General features: G+C 56.0%; 2 protein-coding genes across 2 annotated transcripts; one reads left to right on the forward strand and one right to left on the reverse strand.

The window, feature by feature from the left end:
* The first annotated feature begins 3,135 nt into the window (after positions 1-3,135).
* Positions 3,136-11,092, forward strand: SMYD5 (SMYD family member 5). The gene is made up of 13 exons (XM_030492671.1): positions 3,136-3,256; positions 3,450-3,558; positions 4,729-4,868; positions 5,083-5,204; positions 5,843-5,912; positions 6,321-6,425; positions 6,883-6,945; positions 7,117-7,187; positions 7,484-7,590; positions 7,714-7,770; positions 8,698-8,792; positions 9,365-9,435; positions 9,978-11,092. Exons 1-13 carry the CDS (start codon positions 3,155-3,157, stop codon positions 10,114-10,116), a joined length of 1,251 nt encoding a protein of 416 aa, XP_030348531.1. The 5' UTR covers positions 3,136-3,154; the 3' UTR covers positions 10,117-11,092.
* A 317-nt stretch (positions 11,093-11,409) lies between these two features.
* Positions 11,410-15,119, reverse strand: PRADC1 (protease associated domain containing 1). The gene is made up of 5 exons (XM_030492672.1): positions 15,038-15,119; positions 14,047-14,147; positions 13,326-13,435; positions 12,805-12,972; positions 11,410-11,958 (listed from the first exon to the last, which is right to left on the reverse strand). The coding sequence occupies exons 1-5, from the start codon at positions 15,090-15,092 to the stop codon at positions 11,838-11,840; spliced, it is 555 nt and encodes a 184-aa protein (XP_030348532.1). The 5' UTR covers positions 15,093-15,119; the 3' UTR covers positions 11,410-11,837.
* Positions 15,120-15,194: the final 75 nt, after the last annotated feature.

Consider the following 15,194-nt stretch of genomic DNA (forward strand, 5'->3'; position numbering starts at 1 on the left):
CTGTATTTGTTGCCTTCGTTTTGCCTTCCAAAACGTAGGGGGCAGAACATGGGGGGGGTCTCTCTGTCTTCTGGCATTGCCTTACTTCACCAAGGTGTGTGCCTGCTGCTGCAGCAGGGAGTGAAGCACTGGGGCTGGCTAAGGTGCAGGGATCTGTTCTACACAAAGGCAGCTTTCCAACACCTCTGGTGCTTCAGACAACCCCCTGCCCCTCGTCCAGATGTGCTGATTGTGGCCCAGGCGCCAGTTGCTGTGTTCTCTCCTCATTACACATCCAGGTGCCGCAGGAAACAGCTGGAGTGTTCAGGGAGCACATCTGTAACCCCCGATGCAGTCACAGTTGTGTTTCTGGTGGGTGGGAGGCTTTGGGGGGGTCAGGACTAAGTGCTTGAACCCTCCCTGTCTGTGTGTTAGCAGCCAAGTGCTCTTGGGCCAGGCTGTCAGTGCTCAGGATGTTACTTTGCCTTCCCAAGTGTGTCCCAAGGTACCAGGCACCACATCCTGTCAGCTCAGGATAATTTATTCCCTCTCTTTCTGACCCAGAACACTCTGTATCACTTTTCTATTGTTATTTATAGAAATAACTTTTTTTCCCTTTATTAAGTGTTATTTATTTGTTTTGCTTCTTAATAAAAATGTAGTGTATTTAAAAAAAGAGATGGGACTATCTGGAGGGGAGGAGATTTGGGCAGCTCTGGTTTCTGCGCAAGCGGCGATACCTCAGTGTCTCTTTGCCAGAGGGTTGTTATCCAGTCTTTTTGCCATGTCCAAATTTATCTGTGTTTCTGAGGAAACTGAACTAAAAAAAAAGAGAAACCAAAAGAAATGCACCTTTTCCTCCCACTAATAAGAACCCTGTTGTCAAAACGTAGCATCTGCTTTCCGCCAGAGCTCCCAAAAAGGTGATTTCCTCTCACACATTTTCATTCCTGACATGCCAATACAAATACAAAAGCAGTTTGGTTTATTATTTTTCCCCACCCTTGTGTGTTTGCTGGTCAACCTGTGCGCTTATTCCAGGCTTAGAACATTTGGAATGGAGCAAGAACAGCTTTTAAAGAGATCAGCTGAAAACCTGTAAGTGTCAGAAAAAAACAGAAGGAAAACACATCTTCAACTATTCCCTTTTTAATTTTCAATTGAAATTATTACCAAAAAAACCCAACCCCAAAACACCCAATACACAATTTAATTACATAATCCCCAAAAGTTTCAGGATTTTTTTATCTCAATAACCTGTTTTGGACAAAATACATGTTAAAAAGATTTTTTTTGGGGGGGAAATTGATTGATGACCCCATAACATGGGTGAAAGTAGATAACATAAGTTATCTCTAGGCCAGTTCCTGCAGAGATAAAGCTACATTGACAGCAAGCTGAAGTTCAGGATAATGTTCTCCCTGTGCTCTGCAAACACAGAAGCAGAAGCAATCTTGGCCCAGCTTCACAAAGTACTTCAAATTAATGCCGTAAGCACAGGCCTTGTTCAGAAGATGCCCTGAAGCGCTGCTGGCTGGGCCATGACTCAAACTGACGTGATGCAATGTGTGTGAAACACCCCGGCAAATAACATTGAAACCTTAAATAGGACATAAAATGCTTAGGCATTCCTTAGGCTAGGCTTCCTACTATTAGTATCATAGAACCACAGCATGGTTTGGGTGTGAAGGGACCTTAAATCTCATCCAGCTCCAACCCCATGCCCCGGGCAGGGACACCTTCCACTAGAGCAGGTTGCTCCAAGCCCCTGTGTCCAACCTGGCCTTGAACACTGCCAGGGATGGGGCAGCCACAGCTTCTCTGGGAAAAGTCTGTGCCAGCGCCTCAGCACCCTCACAGGGAAGAGCTTCTGCCTCAGAGCTCATCTCAATCTCCCCTCTGGCAGGTTAAAGCCATTCCCCTTGGCCTGTCCCTCCATCCCTTGTCCAAAGCCCCTCTCCAGGTTCCCTGGATCCCCTTTAGGCACTGGAGCTGCTCTAAGGTGTCCCCTTCAGGAGCCTTCTCTTCTCCAGGCTGCCCCAGCCCAGCTCTCTCAGCCTGGCTCCAGAGCAGAGCTGCTCCAGCCCTCGCAGCAGCTCCGGGGCCTCCTCTGGCCTCGCTCCAGCAGCTCCACGTCCCTCTTGTGCTGTTGCCCCAGAGCTGGACCCAGCTCTGAAGATGTGATTGAAACCCAAGTCATACAGTAGCGTTGCTCCACCTGTATTTACGTCCTCATTTACCCCCATTGCATGGCGGAGCAGTGCCCTGCACAACCCGCTCCAGGGCTCAGTGGGACCAGACCCCAAAATACCGATGTGGAAGGAGTCCAGGGGGGTTTATCTGCCCCTTGACACCAGGGCGATGTCCCAATGTCCTGCTCTGGGGCCACGCTCCCTCATGTGCTGCTGGCCTGGGCATGGAGGTCGCGGTGTCCAGGCGGCCACAGCTCAGCATGAAACCCTGTGGCACGTCCCCACCATGAGCCGACAGTGACATCTAGTGACTCCAAAACGCTCCAAAACGCCTGAATGTGAAACCGTTCCATACTCCCAAACCCAATGCAGACCGCCTGCTGCATGGACTGAGTCTGAACGGCCGTTTGTAGTAATAAATACAACTCAACCCGCATTTTGGCGGACTTTAGGCGTCTGCAGACTGCCTAGCAGGAGGGAGCGAGGGTGAAAGAGTCACATTAGCGTGTTTTGAAGGTTTTATTGGGGAAAGTCGGGGCAGTTTTGGGTGCGCAGGGGCAGCTGGCGTTGAGTCCTCACTCTCTGAGGGGGTCCCCGGCGTGCCCGCCTGAGAGGGATATAAAGGCTATTCCTCGCCCGCCTATACTGTTAAAATAACTAATAATTAATAGGGAAGAGGCAGCAAAACTCCCATGTGATTTTCGGGGGTGTTGTGGAAGCGCCGCAGCCCCGTTTCGGGTCTTTTTAGCGGTGTTTTTGGACCGCGGCGGTGGGCTGAGGGGAGGGCTAAGATGGCGGCCAGCCCCCCACAGCCCCCGGGGCTGAAGTGGGTGATGGCAGGCGCGGAGCCCTGAGGGGGACTGGCAGCCATCTTCGTGTGGGGTGAGGGGGACGGAGGAGGAGGAGGAGAAAGAAGAGGAGGAGGGAAAGGAAGAGGCGCTGCCCGCCCCGGCGGGTCAGAGCGGGGAAGTCGCCGCCCGAAGATGGCCGCCGCGGCGGGGGACGTGTGCGGCGCGGTGCCGGGGAGCCGCGCCGGGGCCGGGGCTGGGGTTGCGGCGGAGGCGCGGTTCATCAGCAGCGCCAAGGTGAGCCCGGCGGTGTCCCCGCCGCGGGGTCCTTCCCTTCCCTCGCGCTGCGGCAAGAGGCAGGTTTGGGGAGGGAAAGGGGGGTGAGAACCCGGCAGCCTCCCCTCAGGCTGGGCCGGTAGCGGGTACCCTCAACCCCGGGTGGGTTTCGGCTTTGGGCGCATCCCCTTGACCCACACCTCTGCCTCGGCAGGGAAAAGGCTTGTTTGCCACTAAGAACATCCGCAAAGGGGAAACCGTCTTCGTGGAGAGGCCGGTGGTGTCATCCCAGTTCCTTTGGAATGCTCTGTACAACTACCGAGGTGAGCGGCTGGTGGCGGCGTGTCCCTGTGAGGTGACTGCAGCGTCCCGAAGGAGCTGCCTGGTTCTCAAGGAAAGGGTTTGGGTTTGGCTTAGCATCCCCAAGGAAGGTGGTTCTGCTGCCATTCCTGTCTCTGTGCTGAATGAACTGTTAAAAAGGTTGGATAGGGCTTGGAGCAACCTGCCCTAGTGGAAGGTGTCCCTGCCTGTGGCAGGGGGTTGGAGCTGGATGAGCTTTAAGGTCCCTTCCAACCCAAACCAGCCTGGGATTCTGTGATTCTGTGGATGGTGACACCCATCAGCCCTGGAGGGAACACCATGTGCCACCATCAGGCACCATCTCTGTGGAAACTCTGAGTGTTTCAGTGGTGTGGTTGCTAATCCCAATCACACCACTGCAGAGTGGAGCCCACAAAGGTGCCAGTGTTCTGCAGCGGTGCCGGAACAAAATACAAGGGGTGAAAGAGCAGGACTTTAAACTTTTTTGTTTTAACTGGACCCTGCTGTCTGCTGAGCTCCATTGCAGGTCAGTAGAATGGGGACACTTGCTGTTGTAGAGTCCTTAAACACTTCCCAACGTTACAGAGCAGCAGATGAGGGCTGGCAGGGTGTGTGTGTTAAATTGCATCAGAAATAGTCATTCCTATGGAGGGGACAGTAAGAGACTGGTGTTTCCAGCTTGGAGATGGTCACAGAGTCATAGAATCCCAGAGTGGTTTGGTTTGGAAGGAATCTTAAAGCTCCTCCAGTTCCAACCCCCTGCCACGGGCAGGGACACCTTCCACTAGAGCAGGTTGCTCCAAGCCCCTGTGTCCAACCTGGCCTTGAACACTGCCAGGGATGGGGCAGCCACAGCTTCTCTGGGCACCCTGTACCAGCGCCTCAGCACCCTCACAGGGAAGAGCTTCTGCCTCAGAGCTCATCTCAGTCTCCCCTCTGGCAGGTTAAAGCCATTCCCCTTGGCCTGTCCCTCCATCCCTTGTCCAAAGCCCCTCTCCAGGTTTCCTGGAGCCCCTTTAGGCACTGGAGCTGCTCTAAGGTCTCCGTGGAGCCTCCTCTGACTTCCTGATGGTGTCAGTACCAATTGCGCTGCCTTGCCCCAGGCTCTGGCCCCTTCTCTCTTTGAAGGCTGTGGTCTCACTGCGACATCCATCCACGTTGTCTCCCCACAGCCTGTGATCACTGCCTGCGGGCTTTGGAGACAGCAGAGGAGAATGCCCAACGGCTGCTGGGGAAGAGCTCCCTGGTGCTGCCTCACCCGGAGCAGTGCAGCATCCGGAAAGACCTGCACCAGCAGTGCCCCCGATGCCAGGTATGGCGCTGCCGTGCTCATCATCTTGGGGTCACTGACTCCTTCACAGCACCCATCCAGGCGCTTGTGCTGCCCTGAGATGGTGGCTTTCCCTTCTGCATCACGATGGCTAAAGAGCTGCGGCTCAGATGCTCAGAGAAGGGGCAGAGCTGGGCCTAGGACCCCCTTTCCCTGCTGCTGTAGCCAATGCTGGGCACTGTGCCCCTCGCTCTAGGTGACGTACTGCAGTGCTGAGTGCAGGCAGGCTGCTTTGGAGCAGTACCACCACGTCCTCTGCCTTGGCCCGTCCCGTGACGACCCCACGCACCCCCTCAACAAGCTGCAGGAGGCATGGAGGTAGGGGACTGACCTGCCTGGGGCTCCATGGGCTGGGTAATACTGCTGGGACCAGGGCTCAGGACCATCCTTGCTTTGCATCCCTGCATGGGGTAGCTGGAGGGTGGGGAGGGCCGCAGGTGAGTTTGTGTTGGCACATCAAGGGTTTGCACACATGGCTTAGCAGTTCTTGGGTTTTCTCCTGGTTAAAGAGCTCCAAAGCACTGAGCTGTGCATCCCTTGCTCCTGAAGATCTCCAGCCTCTGGGAGATCTTCCTTGTAGCACCCCTGCGGGTACCTAAACTGCTGTCCCTGCTTGTAGGTGACAAAATGGGCATAGAGGGGAGAAATGGCATCCCTGAGGCAAAGTTTGTCACTAACCCCAGCTCTCGCTGCTGTCCTGGGCTTTGTGTGGGATCCACACTGTAGTTTAATGGGATGATATGGGATTATTTGGTTAGAGCAGGCAGGTAGGTGCAGGTTTGACCTCACCCCAAGCAGTGCTGGATCCCCATGTGGCAATGCAGCACTGGCCACGCTGGTGTGACATGAGTACAGGCCTGGCCACATGGGTGGCAGCTGCCTCTGCCTCCCTCTATCTTCTTATTTCCGTACCAGCACTGATCTGCTCATGTCTTTTCTTCATTCTTACCCCCCAGAAACATGCATTATCCACCAGAGACTTCCAGCATCATGCTGATGGCCCGGATGGTCGCCACCATCAAACAGGTAGGTTGCAGTGTGGAGCCCCAGCTGCCAGGGTGTGCTTCCCTCATCCCAGTGGAGCTGTTATTCCCGAGGACTCATCTCTTCTCTGGTGACTGATGGGGTCCTGCTGGAATAGATTGGAATATCTAGTGCTCCCTGGTGATGGAGGCAGCAGCAGCAAAGGAGGTTCCTCTGTCCTGAGCTAAGCAGGTCCTTCTTTTCCATACCAACATAGTCAGAACTGAATCTTCCCTTTGACTCTGTTTCTTGATCCTGGCTTTTTTAGCATTTATTATGACAATAAACTACCACCATACAACTGCTTCTGGTGGTTCTTGGTAGCAGCTGGATACCTTTATGCTCAGGGGGCTTGTCCTCTCCTCCTTGTCTCCTGGCTGGAAATGAAAGCCATCCCTTTCCCTCTGTCAGGCTAAAGACAAGGAGTGGTGGATCAAAACCTTCTCCCAGTTCTGCAATAAGACAGCGAATGAAGAGGAGGAGATTGTGCACAAGCTGCTGGGGGACAAATTTAAGGTAAGACTCCGACAGCTCTTGGATGTGTTCAGTCCCTGAGCCTGTTGTCTCCCTGCCTGTGTCTGTCAGCCCCGTTACAGTTGGGATAGGAGACACTGGAAATCCCAGGATTAAAGTGGGAATCCCAGTGTTTCCATTAGGGGCTGGCTGAGCTGACAGCAAATAGGTTTCCTAGAGGGTTTTGGGCTTGTGGTGCTTCAGTGGGACATGCTGCTCCTTCCTGTGGTGATGTTGCTGCGGGATGGCACAGGGTGATATTTAGCTGCTGAGGAGGTGGCGCTTGCTGCTCAAATGAGTGGCTTTTGGTGCTCTGAGGGCAGCAGCCTCCAGCCCTGCAGGGAAGGCCGAGGAGGCCACTGACTCCTGAGCCTTGTGGCCGGTGCTGGGCTCATTGTCAGCCTGGGTGTGACACCCAGCAGCGTCTCCCCACCCTGATGGTGGTGTCGTGTCCTGCCAGGGCCAGCTGGAGCTGCTGCGCTTGCTCTTCACTGAAGCTCTTTATGATGAACATCTCAGCAGGGTGAGTTGAGCTGCCTCCCTCCATAGGACCCTGTGGCTGGCCAGGGCTTTCCCTGGAACTCTGCCCATTCCTTGCTTCCCCCAAAGCTTCCCTGTAGGATTTGAGGCACTCACTGTGGGGTGCTGCTGCAGGCTGGCCTGGCCTCAGCTGCTTTCTCATCTCCTCCTGCAGTGGTTCACTCCGGAAGGCTTTCGATCCCTCTTTGCCCTCGTTGGGACCAATGGCCAAGGCATAGGAACAAGGTAATGATGGGCCTTTCTGGATGCAGAGATGTGGCATGGAAGGGATGTGCCTTCTCAATCCATTACCCCCTGTCCTGGGTGATGGCTGGGTTCAGATGGAAGAGAGAGGAATGGAGAGACAAACTTAAAATGGAGAGACAAACCTCATCTTGGCTGCATCCAACCCTTTTGTGTCCCTCTGTCAGGCCTCAGCCACTCAGAGCCATGAGTTTAACCCTTAAATCCCCCCCTGCGAGGTCCCACCACGTGGTGACAGCACTGTGGGGCTGTAACAGTGTCCCTCTGCTTCCCAACAGCTCCCTGAGCCAGTGGGTACACGCTTGTGATGCTCTGGATCTCCCCATGCTGCAGCGGGAGGAGCTGGATGCCTTCATTGACCAGCTCTACAAGGACATTGAGAAGGGTGAGGCTGGAGGCTCCTTCCAGCATTCGGGGACCAGGAGAGGTTCCCAGGGGGCACCGGGAGATCCCACTTCCCCTGGGCCATGCTTAGAGCCAAGCTTTAACCCCCCTCTTTCTGCTGCAGAGTCAGGAGAGTTCCTCAACTGTGAGGGATCAGGACTCTACGTGCTCCAGAGCTGCTGTAAGTAACACAAGGACTGGGAGGAAAACTAGGGAGGAGGGAGATGTCCTGGGCTGGGCTGGCTCACCTCTTCCTAACAGCCTCTGGAGAAAGGGGTCTGTGCTTCCCATCCATGGGATAGGGTGGGATGGGGCCTCCCCAGGGCCTGCTACTCTCTTGGGATCTCCACCTAGCTCAGTCCTGGCTTGAATGGGCTTCCATGTAAAACTGGGTTTAACATATTTAGCCCTTTCCTGGCTGCTCTTTCCCTGCCCAGCAGCAGGGTTGGGATTGTCCCTGTCTCAGCACCATCACTATTCCTCCTTCTTCCTTCCCTTCTTCCAGGGAAGGGAACTTGTAAGGTAAACTACTTGTTTACCTGCTCATGTCCCATGTAGTCTCTGGGAGCTGTGTATGCAGTCAGCAAAGAAACTGTTTCCAACCTTGTCCAAGCAAAATGAAGCTGGATAAATGGTTAAGGGAGGGAATCTTTGTTGGCTGGCCCAAGGAGATGTAGGAGAGGATGTCCCAGCACCCAGAGCTGTTGTCTTTTACTCCTAAGTGTTAATGGCAGAGTGGGGATGAGCAGGGCCTGGGGACTGGCTGCTGGGAGAGCATCCTTCCCTCAGCACCAGGAGGCAGAGGTGGTGCTGTGCATCCCTGGGCTTATCCAGGACAGTGAGTCCTATGGGTCTAAGGGAGAGCCCTGGCCCTGCACCCTGATCTGCTGGACCCACAGTGTGAGTGGACAGTGCCATGTTGGTGTCCCCAGGGGGGCCACAGCATCGTTGCTGCCTTATCCTTAGCCAGGCCATGGCCCTCCTGCATGCCTGGACTACACAGAAGGACAAGCACAAGCCCCATGGGCTGTGTGGGGCTTCCAACCCTGCCTCTGCCTCCCTTTTCCTCTGGAGCCACCCTCAGAGCCGTGTCCCATCTTGCCCACAGGTAACCACAGCTGCATCCCCAATGCCGAGACATCCTTCCCGGAAAACAACTTCCTCCTGCATCTGACAGCTCTGGAGGACATTGAAGCAGGAGAGGTGAGACAGTGGGGCCTGGGTGAACCTGGGCTGGCACCACGCCTCAGGAGAGGGTCCCTGTGTCCCCTACACCCCACCATAGGTCCCAGCCCCATGCCTCCTGTGTCTGGTGGTGTCCTGGCAGAGGAATTCACACCTCATCCCATGGAGGGGCTGCCAGATGCCGTGTTCCTGCCCGACTTGGAGAGGGACTGGGGCAAATCGTGCTGCTTTGGGTTTATGGGCCTACAAGGATGCTGGAGAGGGGCTTTTCATCAAGGCCTGTAGGGACAGGCCAAGGGGAATGGCTTTAACCTGCCAGAGGGGAGACTGAGATGAGCTCTGAGGCAGAAGCTCTTCCCTGTGAGGGTGCTGAGGCGCTGGCACAGGGTGCCCAGAGAAGCTGTGGCTGCCCCATCCCTGGCAGTGTTCAAGGCCAGGTTGGACACAGGGGCTTGGAGCAACCTGCTCTAGTGGAAGGTGTCCCTGCCCGTGGCAGGGGGTTGGAGCTGGATGAGGTTTAAGGTCCCTTCCAACCCAAACCACTCTGGGATTCTGTGTTTCTCAGCCTGAGCTGTTCTCTCTGCTCACAGGAAATCTGCATCAGTTACTTAGACTGCTGCCAGCGGGAGCGCAGCAGACACAGCCGCAACAAGATACTCAGGTAGGGGCTGCTTGGAGGAACCCAGAGGGATAGGGGACCCCCCTTTGCACCCCTTTTGCACCCCCAGGCTCCATCCCCCCCTCGGGGGCCCTGTGTGTGCCCGGCTGTGTTGCTGTGCATGCTCGGGGCAGGGCGTGCATGCCGCATGTGGTGCTTTCAGTGCTTCAGGCTCCTTGCACTCCCTTCTTCCATGTTGTATCCTCAGGGACTGAGGGTTTGGGCTCTGTCCGTGTCTCTCTGAAGGCTTGCACTCCTCCTGCACACCCTTCCTGTGCCCACCCTCCTTCCTTTTCCTTCTCTGCCCTTCAGACACACGGGTTCCTGTTGATGGTCACCATCCCCATGTCCCATCACCCTGCAGGGATGAGAAGTTCCCCCCAGACTGCCTCCACCTCACCCGGCCCAGCATGAATGAACCACAAACTCCTCTGGGTTTAACATATTTACCCCCTTCTTGGCTGCTCCTTCCCTGCCCAGCAGCAGGATTGGGATCATCCCTGTCTCAACACCATCGCTCTTGCTTCTTCCCTCCCTTCTTCCAGGGAAAACTACTTGTTTACCTGCTCGTGTCCCAAGTGCCTGGCGCAAGCCGACGATGCCGACGTGACATCGGACGAAGAGGAGGAGGGTGAAGGGGAGACGGATGATGCTGAGCTGGAGGATGAGATGACTGACGTTTGATCCTGGCCCCAGGCGAGAGGAGAGGGAAGGGACAGGGATGAGGATCCTCCCGGAGGCAGCAGCTTTAATTCCAGGAACAGGCTTGTGTTGTGGGGTTGGCAGCTCTGGTGGAGCAGGGCAGCAGCGGAGCCGGAGGCAGGCCCTGCTCCCGCCTGTCCTTGTGTGTGTGTATGTGTGAAGCTGTCCCCATCCTCCCTGTGAGGACAGGCTGGGAGCATCCTGGTCCCCAGGGCTGGGGAGGCTGGAGCAGAGCAGGGTCCAGCCAGCCCCTGGGACATCGTGCTGGTCACCCTGAGGCTGCTCTGCTGTGTCTGTGCAGCCGTGGTGCGGAGGAGCACATCCTTCCCTTCCCCACAGGGACGAGGGGAACACGTGTGTGTGTGTGTGTGTGTGTGTATGTACGTGTGTTGTGCACAAGGGGTACTATTTAATGTCTATAGTAGCACTATCTACACACTATGGAGCTGGGGTCTTATATATCCTCCATTCCATGCCCCAGCTTGGAGCAAAACAACGTTGCGGGTGGGACAGAGACACTGTAGAAGGTGGCTCAGCTGCCCGAGACCTGTGGACGTGGCGTGGGGCTGTGTGGCTTCCCCACGCTGAGATGTCACTGGCAGCAGAGCGTTGTCATCCATCCCATGCCACCCATGAGGCCACACTGCTCTCTGCCTTGTCCCCATCTCTGGACCACGCTGGAGGGAGAGGATGGCACCAAGCGATGGACATGCAGCAGGTTGGGGATGTGCCTGGAATATTTCCCTCCCCTCTTGGATTTTGGCAGCTGTTTTCCTGCTGCTGTTTCCTCCAAGCCCGTGGCAGCTGGGCTGTGGGACTGAAGGTGACACGTGTGACACCTCTGTCATGGGCACCTCTGACACCGCCATCACCACCAGCCCTGCACCCACTGCTCATCCCCACCCGGCCCGGGGCCATGGCCCCTTCGGTGTTCGTAATAAACCGAGACTGGTGAGAAGTGGGGCTGTGGTGGTTGTACTGGTTAAACTGGAGGGGTGTGAGGGCAGAGATGAGGGGCTGGTCCCAGTGGGGACACGGAGCTTTGGGAATGGGGGAAGTTTGGGCTCTGGATCCATGACCCAGCCCATCCCTGGGGATGGATTTCAGAGGGATGTTGTCCCATGAGGCTGTTCCTGCCCCGGTGTGTGACTGAGCCATGCTCTGACATAAACCCTGCCTGGCTGCAAGGGGAAATTGGGAAGTTTATAGGAAAACCATGAGGGGATGAGATTTGTCCCTTCATTCCCAACCTGCTGAAAAAAGAAGGAACTTCCCTTTCTTTCAAACTTGTTCAGATTTCATCAGCTCACAAAAATACACAGATGAGGGCATCTGCTAGAACAGACCAAACCAATCCCTGCCAGACCACATCCACTCCCCCTCTATCAGCAGCACAAAACACTGGTGGCATCTTAGAGAATGTTAAAATGAGTCTCAGGAAGGTGCTGACCTGCTCTGGGCCATCTCCTCCCTCCCCAAAGTCACTACAGAGGGTGCTCGGTGCTGGGCTCGAGGCTCCCACCGCGGGTGCTGGTGTTCGCCCTTCGCGGCAGAACCATCTCCCCGCTGCTGAATCCAGTGGGGGAATCTCTGGAGCATGCTGGGATCTCTGGAGCACGTCGGGAGCCTTTCCTCAAACCCCATCAGTGCGACAAGCTCCTGGGATCCACCAAGAAGTCCTCGATCTGCCACAGCCTCTGCAGCTACCAGAAGGTCCAAGGGGGCTGCATCATCTCGTACGTGGGGATGCTGGTGACGTTGACAGGAATGGAGATGACAGCCCAGGGAAGTCCATGCTGCTCCAGGGAGCGTCTGATCATGTACCTGGGAGGGTAAAGAGGACATCAACAGGGTTACATCAACAAGGACATCACCACTGGGATAAAGATGTCATTGTCCCACTCTGCTCAGCGCTGGTCAGGCCACACCTGGAATTCTGGGTTCAGTTTTGGTCCCTGCTGTACAAAAAGATGTGGAGGGGCTGGAGAGGGTCCAGAGAAGGGCCACAAAGATGATCCAAGGACTGGGAAGTGTGTGAGGAAAGGCTGAGAGAGCTGGGACTGTCCAGCCTGGAGAAGAGAAGGCTCAGGGAGACCTTGTCACCATGTTCCAGTGTTCAAAGGGTGGCTACAAAGAAGATGGAGACTGCCTTTTGACAAGGAGTCCCATGGGAAAGATGAGGGGTGATGGGCACAAGTTACTGCTGGGGAGATTCCCACTGGACACAAGAGGAAAAGTTTTCCCAATGAGATCAACCAGAGACTGGAATAATCTCGGGGAAGTGGTGACTCCCCAGTGTTGGACACTTAAGATTGGGTTGAACAGGGTGCTGGGCATATAGTCTAGGTCGTGCTTTGCCTGGAAAGGTTGGATCAGCTGATCCTTGAGGTCCCTTCCAACCTGGAATTCCAGGATTCTAGGATAAAGAGGCGACAGATGTTCCTGAGCTTCTTGCCCCTTTAGGCACTAGAAGCTGCTCTAAAGTCTCCCTGGAGCCTTCTCTTCTCCAGGCTGGACAACCCGAACTGATGGAATCCACTAAAAACCTGGTCCCAAACCCCATGTGAGACACGCTCACCACCAGCATCTCCCTATTCCATGGGGTCAACGCCTTTCCCATGAGCTCTTCCCCCCTCGGGAAGATGGGAAGAGGTGAGCCGAGGCACGTACCCGTCCCTGCCCAGCAGGAAGAGCGCCGGGATGTCGGCCGTGCGCTTGGTGCTGTCCTGGATCATCTCGATGTAGAAGCTGTCATTCTCATAGGCGTTATCTGCGATGATGACCGCCCGCCCGCCGTGCTCCTGGATCACCCGCGTCTTCGAGAGGAACGAGCAACCCCTGGGGCACACAGTGACAAACCTCTGGTGGCCACACGCAGCTCCTTGCCTGGTACAAGCCCTCCAAGTGCCAGAACACGCACGGAGATTCCCAAAGGAGGGATCGTGCCCCCGGCCCCGCGCCTCCCACAAACCCTGCGCCTCTTTGAGGCTGTATTTTAGGCACAGGCCACCCACACTCTCCTTAGAATCCAATCCGATCCAATCAGGCTTTTTCCACCTCACCACAGGCTGTTTTCCAAGCTGGAAGTGATGGTAAAACACGGCCATGGCATTGTCCCCCTCTGTGCCCTGGGCAGCCCCCCTCCTGCCCCAGTGTCTCCCCGCAGAGAGCTCCCATGACACCAAACATACCCCCTCTCCACCAAAGCGATCTGGTCCTGGATGAAGACACCATTATTCAGCTCTCCACAGGCTTCAGGAGGATCCGCCGGGACCAGGTGGATCTGCTCGTACCTTGTGTTCTCCGAGAGGGAGACAGGAAGGGTGAGTGAGGAGGGAGCAGGGATGCTTCCCACTGTCCCACAGCCTGCTCATCCCTGGGTGGGGTGTGCTTTTGGGGGGACATATCCCAACATAAGAGGGATGTGGAGCTGTTGGAGTGAGGCCAGAGGAGGCCGCGGAGCTGCTGCGAGGGCTGGAGCAGCTCTGCTCTGGAGCCAGGCTGAGAGAGCTGGGCTGGGGCAGCCTGGAGAAGAGAAGGCTCCTGAAGGGGACACCTTAGAGCAGCTCCAGTGCCTAAAGGGGCTCCAGGAAACCTGGAGAGGGGCTTTGGACAAGGGCCTGGAGAGACAGGACAAGGGGAATGGCTTTAACCTGCCAGAGGGGAGACTGAGATGAGCTCTGAGGCAGAAGCTCTTCCCTGTGAGGGTGCTGAGGCGCTGGCACAGGGTGCCCAGAGAAGCTGTGGCTGCCCCATCCCTGGCAGTGTTCAAGGCCAGGTTGGACACAGGGGCTTGGAGCAACCTGCTCTAGTGGAAGGTGTCCCTGCCCGTGGCAGGGGGTTGGAGCTGGAGGAGCTTTAAGGTCCCTTCCAACCCAAACCAGGCTGGGATTCTATGATATTAATACTTACAAACACGCCACCGAAGTCCTTGGCTGGAGTTGCAGTGAAGATGTAGCGGATGTCTCCGGGGCTCAGCACTTGGAAATACAGATATTCATGGAGGCGTAAACCTGGGTGGGCACAGAGAGAGTGAGAGAAGAGGGAACAAAAGGGAGAATTCCTGAAAGCAAATAGGAGGAAATACACCTGGATTGGGGTGCTGGAGGGGGAAATGCACCTGGATCATGGTGCATGGAGGCAAAATGCACCCAAATTGGGATGCAGGATGGGGAAATGCAATGGGGCCAGGGTGCACCAGACGTAAATGCAACCTGATTGGGGTGCTGGATGGGGAAATGCAATGGAGCTAGGATGCAGTAATGGGAAATGTACCAGGATCATGGTGCATGGAGGGGAAATACAATGGGTGAGGGTGCAGCGAGGAAACATGCATCTGGATCATGGTGCTCGGGGGCAAAATGCACCCAGATTGGGGTGCAGGATGGGGAAATGCACCTGGATTGGGATGCACTGAGGGGAAATGCATCCAGGTTGGGATGAAGGAGGGGAAATACAACAGAGCCAGGATGCACCAAGGGTAAATGCACCCGCGTTGGGGTGTGGGATGGGGAAATGCAATGGAATTAAGGTGAGCGACGGGAAATGCACAGAGAACTGCACCTGAATTGGGGTGCACTATGGGGAAACGCACCCGCATCATGGTGCACGGAGGGGAAATACAATGGGACAAGGGTACAGAAAGGGGACATGCATCTGGATCATGGTCCTCGGAGGCAAAATGCCCCCAAATTGGGGCGCAGGATGGGGAAACACACCCAGAACGAGGGGCTGGACGGCGACATGCACCGGGACCGGCACGCACCGACGGGAAACACACCCGCAGTGGGATGCAGGGGCGGGAATGGAAGGGGGCCGGGGTGCACCGAGGGGAAGGGCAGCAGCAGCGGGGTGCCGGGGCCGGTCGGGGGGTACCGGGGCCGGTCTCACCGCCCGCACTCACCGCAGCCCGGACAGCAGCAGAGGTAGAGGCAGAACCACAGCGAGCGCCGCAGCATGGCTGCCCCCAGCACTGCCCGCCCCCGCGCCGCGCCCATTGGTGGAGCGCCCGCCCCGCGCCTTCTCATTGGTCGAAAGCGCTGTCAATCTCCGAAGGGACC

The sequence above is a fragment of the Strigops habroptila genome, chromosome 7 (genome assembly GCF_004027225.2).
Source record: "Strigops habroptila isolate Jane chromosome 7, bStrHab1.2.pri, whole genome shotgun sequence".
NCBI lineage: Eukaryota > Metazoa > Chordata > Aves > Psittaciformes > Psittacidae > Strigops > Strigops habroptila.

What these genes read in the sequence shown, in the direction of transcription:
- PRADC1 (XM_030492672.1), bottom strand. Translation starts at nt 15,092, where the DNA reads ATGCTGCGGCGCTCGCTGTGGTTCTGCCTCTACCTCTGCTGCTGTCCG. An exon ending in CTGCTGCTGTCCGGGCTGCG is followed by an intron (nt 14,148 to 15,037) that starts GTGAGTGCGGGC and finishes GTGCCCACCCAG; the next exon opens with GTTTACGCCTCCATGAATAT. An exon ending in ATCGCTTTGGTGGAGAGGGG is followed by an intron (nt 12,973 to 13,325) that starts GTATGTTTGGTG and finishes TGTGTGCCCCAG; the next exon opens with GGGTTGCTCGTTCCTCTCGA.
- SMYD5 (XM_030492671.1), top strand. Translation starts at nt 3,155, where the DNA reads ATGGCCGCCGCGGCGGGGGACGTGTGCGGCGCGGTGCCGGGGAGCCGC. An exon ending in AGCAGTGCCCCCGATGCCAG is followed by an intron (nt 4,869 to 5,082) that starts GTATGGCGCTGC and finishes CCCTCGCTCTAG; the next exon opens with GTGACGTACTGCAGTGCTGA. An exon ending in TGGTCGCCACCATCAAACAG is followed by an intron (nt 5,913 to 6,320) that starts GTAGGTTGCAGT and finishes TCCCTCTGTCAG; the next exon opens with GCTAAAGACAAGGAGTGGTG.